Source organism: Etheostoma cragini, chromosome 17 (assembly GCF_013103735.1).
Source record: "Etheostoma cragini isolate CJK2018 chromosome 17, CSU_Ecrag_1.0, whole genome shotgun sequence".
Lineage (NCBI taxonomy): Eukaryota > Metazoa > Chordata > Actinopteri > Perciformes > Percidae > Etheostoma > Etheostoma cragini.
Genome location: NC_048423.1, coordinates 22,337,359 through 22,344,787, shown reverse-complemented (window position 1 = coordinate 22,344,787; position 7,429 = coordinate 22,337,359). Strand labels below are relative to the sequence as shown.

The 7,429-nt window shown below is 41.8% G+C and overlaps 1 protein-coding gene across 1 annotated transcript in view; it reads left to right on the top strand.

Moving 5' to 3' along the window:
* LOC117960922 (kinase non-catalytic C-lobe domain-containing protein 1) overlaps positions 1-7,429 on the top strand; it is a 52,155-nt gene that overhangs the window by 36,748 nt on the left and 7,978 nt on the right. The window contains exons 20-24 of the mRNA XM_034899231.1: positions 537-634; positions 721-905; positions 3,979-4,089; positions 4,734-4,887; positions 6,901-7,056. Coding sequence (XP_034755122.1) covers positions 537-634; positions 721-905; positions 3,979-4,089; positions 4,734-4,887; positions 6,901-7,056 — 704 coding nt within the window. The remainder of the gene's footprint in view (positions 1-536; positions 635-720; positions 906-3,978; positions 4,090-4,733; positions 4,888-6,900; positions 7,057-7,429) is intronic.

Below are 7,429 nucleotides of genomic sequence, written 5' to 3'. Positions count from 1 at the left end.
ACACATGTGCGCCTGCTCTACCACTGACCTGACCTAACCTTGCCTTAGCAATACTTTTTACAATTGCAATTCTATAAAATCCAGTTAAACAATACAAAATGACAACATTTTGACATTATAGTCCAAGTTTTTACAGCTACTTTACCTATGTGACGCATACTGTAGTCAAGCTTCTAAAAAATATAATAACACACACGTTAGCCCTGTCTCTGTAAAGATTATTGTTTTGGGAATGTTAGGTCTTTATGTGTATAGGACAGCTCACACTTGAAAGGGGAGAGAGGGGGAACGACCCGTTGCAATGGGCCACATGTTGGAGTCAAACCTACGGCCACTGCATGAAGGAGTAAATCTCTATATATAGGCTCCCGCTCTACCAGCTGAGCTACCCAGAAGGCATTTTTTGAGTCTCTATTCTAAGGAGGCAGTTTGCTCAGTGACTGAAAATACTTCGGTACCCATCCCTGACTGCTAGCATGCGGAAATGCCATGTGCAGCTTCCAGTGTATCTATAAAACAGTGAATGTGTCCCAAAGGTTCTGACAACAAACTGATGCTGTCCAAACTCAAGTCCCAGTTTGAGGAACTTCGGTCCAAAGTGGTCTTCTTGGATTGTGTGAAGAAATACCTCGAGGTACTTACAAAGTGCTACAATTCCAAACACTCCACCCAACAAGTCGGCCCTTCTATCCTTTGATCTGATTTCTTGTATTTCTGCAGATTTTGAGGGTGGACCAGTGGGGTTTGGAGGTTTCATTGCTGCCTTCTTTGGCTGTCTGCGGAGCTGGCTCTCTGGACATCCAGTCCTCTGGGGACCCGTCTGTTCTGAGCTTTGGTACCAGCAAAGGGAAGAGAACTCTGCAAGCTGGGTCTCTTCTGGGCCTCATGGCTTACCTCTATGCAAGGTAATGATGAAGGTTCACATTTGAAATGTGCTAGCCTTGCTTTTTCTCTACAAGTCCTTAGGTCGCGGTATTCAATGCCATAACTCAGAAACAGAAGGGGAGATTGTGACCATATTTCACATTTGGTAGGGAACTGAATTGGTGAAATGCTCACGTGTGGTTTGATAACAAATCAAAGTGAAAGGAAATGTTGGCTGTGTGAGAGTAAAACACTGTCTCAGAGAACGACCAGCGACAAGAACTTCTGTATGAAAAACACAAGTTGTGACACAGGTGTGTGTACATTGCATTTACATTTAATTTATGTTTCACAAAAATAATGATCGTGGCCTATATAAAAGCTGACATTTTCTTTATCAGGTAGTTGAATAGCAGGCAAAAAAGACTTTTGTAGCTTTTAGTTTTTAAAAAGAACATTTTAAAGCGGTTGTTTCATACATTTGTATGATTGGAGTTGTGCAAAGGTAGTGTAAGGAATTGCTGAGTGGCTTTAAAATGTTCAGTTATTTATTTATTTTTTTATTTTTCTTCTTTCTTTCTTTCTTTCCCTGGCACCAAAGGGGAAATAAGAAAACATCGGCCCATCATTTCATGATCTGGGCTTTCCAAGTAATAAAGGAACATGTCACCCTGTATGTTGTTTTTGGCCAACAATGGAGCTCTATGGCACACAGCATTATGATATATCATGCTTTTACTACAAAGCCTCCTTCAACTTATCACTTTTAAGCATGATAAGGATCTATCAGAGATCTAACCCAACTGTTGGACTGCTCTCAGGATTGCACTTACTCTGCCGGTCGCTGTGGCTCGAGCAGAGAGGAGATTTTCAAAACTAAAGTTGATCAAATATAAGGTCACTGGCCTTTTCATCAGTATCATTCAATATTGGAGCAGATTTCATAAGATATCATCATTGATGATTTTGCATTAAGGCAGGCCAGAAAGGTCAGGTTTTAGTTTTAGTTTGTGTTGTTAGTGCTATTGGGTAATAATTAGATTCTCTTTAAGAGAATCCAGTCATTTAACTACAACAGGAAACACACTTTTTGAAGTGCACAATCTCCACCTTCAACATTAACAAAAGACAATGAACACAATTCTGCACAACATATGTCAATGCAAGTTATCAGAGGGGGTCCTTCCCAGGGTGTAATTCAATGTTGAACCTCAACTGCTGTGGTTAGATACTTCTTTTACACCGTTACTATTAAGCCTAACAATACACATCAATAAATGCATTGTCTCCTATTAATTTGTCTCTCTCCCACTGGCCTTCTCTTTCTGTCAGGCTGTCTCTCTTCAGACTAGGACGTGTAGGTGGCTACATTCCTTTGGTTCCATCCCTAATTCTGATCTGCAAACAATGACACTATTATCTGGCATTACAGCATCTGGTTTGCATCTGTTGTCATATGGGAAAAGGCAATGATAATCACAGAAACAGGGACACATTCATCATTTATGAAGCCACTTTTAGTTCTCACTGCCTCAAAATGTTTGGTTTTTGTTTTTCTCAAGGCATTGGTAAGGCTTGTTTTCACTTAATTTCCTTAAAAGGTGTCTTAAATTAACTGTTTATTAAAATTTCAGTCTAACTGCAAAACCACTTAACAACTGTAACAACTAAAACATAGGCAGGGTATAATTTCCCATGGGGATGGGAGGGACGTGTAACCCCCCCCCCCCCCCCCCCCCCCCCCCTCATTTTTTAAAATCCCGCTTTTGTCTACCTTACCGTTCAGTTTCATTTTAATTCATGCATTCTCAGATAAATTCTTATCTGAGTCGCCTTGTTTATTTTACTGTGCACTCACCGACACAATCAACCTTAAAAGCAGTAGAGTGGTTAACTATATACTATAACTTTGATATGATGTGTACACTTAGTTTTTTGTTGCTGTCCATGAATATCCATTTGTCTGGCAGCTCACATGACACCCACTACCACTTTGGGATGACGCTGCCTCATACTGAAAGGAGCCATTTAAAGTCATTCAGGCACCTCATAAGGATGCCACAGGGACATCTGCTTTTTAAAGTGTTCTGGGCACAACTTAATGGGAGGAGACCCTGGGAAGTATTACGTCTCCCACATGGTGATGGTCTGAGACGGCTGGAAGGGTCCCCATGGAAGGTGTTCAGGGTTTCCCCCCAAGAAAAGGTGTTTAGGCCGGTCCATTTTTTTGACAAGGTCCCAGCTGGGGACAGTTACAGATTGATGGCAGCACTAATGTAGAGCCCAGTAGATTCTGTGATAACTGAATCATGGTGAACTTAAAAAAGCTATAAGACAGATCTCATAGGGCCCTACATTAAAGGAGAATTCTGGCAAATGTTTACATTAATCGTGATCGCTATACATATGTGTTTCAAGGATTGAGACAGGGACCAGTGTAGGTGCATTTAAAAAATCCATCCATCCATCCATCTTCCGCTGCTTATCTGGTATGGGGTCTCGGGGGCAGCAGCTCCAGCAGGGAACCCCAAACTTCCCTTCCCTGAGCCACATCAACCAGCTCCGACTGGGGGATCCCGAGGCGTTCCCAGGCCAGGTTGGAGATATTGTTTTTGTGTAAGGGCCCTGTTCATGTTGTACAAACATTTAAATTGCATTTTGTGTCTGTTAAGAGGCACAGAGGCTCTTCAAAAGAAGCTGCAAATACTCCGTCTTTGAGTCAGTGGTAAAAGCCAGCTGGACATTAGTAAATTGTTCTTTTTTTTTTGTAAGTTTCCAACCGAGCCATAAAAAAACTTAAGTCTAAAAAAAAAAAAAAAAAAAAATCCTTGTGGCTTAGGCCTGGTGAGGGCCATTTTAGGCCTGGTGGGGGGCATCTTAGGTCCAGTGGGCCACCAGCCTTGCAGTACAGTGGGGGAAACCCTGGAGTTAAAGGCATTTGACCAGTATTTGACCAGGATAAGGCACTGGTTAGAAAAGGCAATTCTATGTTGGTTACCATATTCCTAAATTCGCAGTGGAATGTTTAATGATACATTTCACTTAAAACTAACCGTTGAACTGTGTTGTTTTCTGAAACTTAATTCAGTGTCACTTTGCCCCTTTTCATCCCAGAAATGCAGCTGTAGAGGGCTACATCCAGCAGTTCCTGTACAGCTATCGTTTCCTCTGCACACCTGAGAAGTTACTGCAGTTCATAACTGACAAATTCATCGGTGCTGCAAGGTACGGTTTATCCAGTAGCTCAGAATTACACAGAGAAACACCTACAGTATGGACAGTACAGTATGCCAAGAATACAAAATGAAAGTCTCCAGTCCAGCCTCTCCTGGAAACTACAAAACATGATGCACAGTAGCACACAGTGTAAAATCATCTTGCACCGATATATAGTTGTGCTGTGCAATTAATCAAATTTTGATTGCAATTTTGAGTTTGGCTTCGGCAACAATCACAAAACAATTGCACACTACGTTTTGCAAGTACACGCTTATTAGGTCGACATGGTGGTTGGGGCGAGGGCCCGTTCAACGCTGCTAGCAGCTTTAATTATGTCTTGTGTTCTGAATTTAAAAAAAGTTTAAACAGGAAAAGTACTAAAGGAAATTTCCCAATTCAAGGTGTTTTTCAAAGTTAAATAAATGCAATTTTTTTTCAAAAGTCAACTAGTAATCCTGGTAAATAATCGAGATTTCAATAACCAACAAAAATAATTGTGATGAGGATATTTTCCACAATCATGCAACCCAAATATACAATATAAATGTTATCAGTTTGATAATAAAACTGGAAGTGATAATTACAAGTAAGGGTTCTCATGTGAACAAAAATCAGAAGTGCTGGCCCTGACTGTTTGTTCTCCATGCCAGACAGGGTCCCAACATGTCAGGAGACAGTGAAAAGATCTTCCATCGCAGTCTGGACCTGCTCCACATCTGGATAACAGACTGTAAGCAGGTGGACTTCAACCCCCAGAGGAAGTCCAGCCTCGTGGAGACGTTAGAAAACTTCCTTAATGCTGAGGTAACAACATATACTTTGCCCTGCACGTTACGGAGATGGCCTGTCAGTCAGAAAGATGCACTGTGACATACTATACTGTACAGTAATTAACTCTGGAATTTGAGTTCCTGAAGGGGCGCGGGGGGGTTGTTTCTGCTCATGCTACCAACACAATTCATCTGCTGTTAATTATAATCTCTCTGCTGTTGGAAGCATCAAACTTCCTGTGTGTCAGCATATTTTATGGATTAAAAAACAATAGGACACTGGGTATTTAAAACAGCCAAAAGTTTTTCATAAAGCATACAACTCAAAGAGATATCAAGTTAGAGAAGTGAAATTCTGCCCATGTCTATGTTACATCAGTCACGACCACTTTGTCAATAAATAGATTTTATTCTTCTGCAGTTTGTTTTTGGCGGTATGGCTCTGTTCTGGGTCCTCCCCGATCTTCCACTGACATGCCTCCCTGCCCTTCCATGTGCATACATGTAAAGTCTTAAGGCCCTCACACACCAGCCTGATAATTGGCCGTCGGACAGTCTGGTGAAATCCGTGACTCAAGTCTGCTCGGTGTGTTTCGTAGCGTTGTCGGTCGGAGGAGCCGTCGGCTCTTTTTTAACTCAGAAACCACAAACATCCACAAACTCATCCCGGTGCTAAAAAACACAGAGAGGGAAAATTGGAGGGAGGCAACACAACACAACACATACACAAACAGACAGACACAAACCCGTGTGCAAGTTAGCGATCTCAGGCCGGACCTCACAGAGTCAACGATGCTCCGCCAAGTGTCCAGAGTCTTTTCATGCGCTCCATGGATGCCCGCCATGGAAAGTTCCATATACACTAATAGGAAAAATTAAAATAGGAAAGGGTCCTCGTGTGGCTAGAGGTCATGAGGTGGTTTCCAATGAGTTGCAATCATTGTCTTTGCAGCTGTAAGTCCAGCAAACGCAGCCCGTTTCTGAGTCCAGAGAGCTGAAAGTCCGACAGATCATTCAGAATCAAGACATTGACAGTAACAGGCACGGTAACATTAAACAAGGCGGACATTTGGGATTCAATACTGTTCCAGAACTGACCACAGGGAAAGCACTCCCAGATCATGATAAGATATGTCTCTTGTGCTTTTATTGGGCAGAAAGGGCTGTTAATTATTTTCATGTGGTGCATTTTCACCGGTGTGAGATATGTCTTATGTATGAAATTGTTGTGACTCTGCTGATGGTCTGGATTGCGTAATACTTCTGGAATGTTAGAAAAAGCATCATGCCAGTCAAGATTGGCACTCAGGCCTGGGCAATCTCGTGTCCAGATCCTCTCAATAGGAAGGGCAGTGCGGCCAGATATCAAATAAAATCGATAAAAAAGTTAACATATTCCAGTCAAAGCCTAAACTCTTGACTTGGTCAGGGATCAAATGATGTACCCGGAGCAGCATAGAAGAAAAGAAAAGCGGCCCAAAAAGTACCAGGTTGGCAATTAGTTCCATCTTAAATGAACTTTAAAGTAATTTTTTTCTTTCACCACAAACAAGAAAACAAATAATAGATGACCTTAGGGCTATATTAAACAAGGTAGAAAAGCTTTTCAAAAATAACATTTACTGTTATCATATCAGATAAGAGTACAATAGAAATAGGACACATTAAGAGATTAAGACAAACTAAAAGTCCTTGTTCATCGGGCAGTTGTCGTACTCCTGGTTGTCCTCCACAGTGCAGTCTGCGGTAGAATCCGAGGTGCTGGCCGACTGCTACGGGGTGCAGCTCGCTTCACATACTGTAGTACCCAGCAGCGGAGGTGAAAGCTCTGTAGTAGCTGCTCTCTCTGATCTTCAAAGTCCCAGGATAAATCAGGAAGACTCCTATGCTTACGAGGGAATCAGCCGAACTTTCATCTGGTGTGCTGGCTTAGGGACCGTCAGCTATGAGCTGAGATAGTAGCTGAGCTTGACTCTGTGACCTGCCTGAACTGACGTTATGCTCCATATGTGGTTGCCTCCTAATAAATGTTTTTTTTCCCCTATAGGTGATTCCCGTAGATGGCCGAGGGGAGGCCCTTCTCGCTGCTCTCCACAGCCCTCCTTCAACGACTTTGATTCAAGGAAGAGGAAGCCTAATCAGCTTTGAGGAAGATGAAGATTCTACGGGTGTGCATTCATCGACTGGGGATCTTGGGAGGAAGGTCAGTATAATGTGGTGACAAGTTCTGCAACTGTGTTAGCTTTTTGTGTTTACGTTCTTGTGTCACAGGAAAGGTCATCAGATAATCCTTCATTCCCCGATCCTTTATTTCTCCCTTTTTTAACATATATTTATTGGACATCAACAGTATGGTGTATAAACAGTGTATATATATATATGTGTGTGTGTGTTTGTGTGCACGTTTGTGTGTGTGTGTATCTGTATATAATATATATAGACAAACTGTTGGACATCAACAGTATGTTGTATATACAGTGTATATATGAGTGTGTGTGCATATATATATATATATATACAGTGGGTACGGAAAGTATTCAGACCCCTTTAAATTTTTCACTCTTTGTTTCATTGCA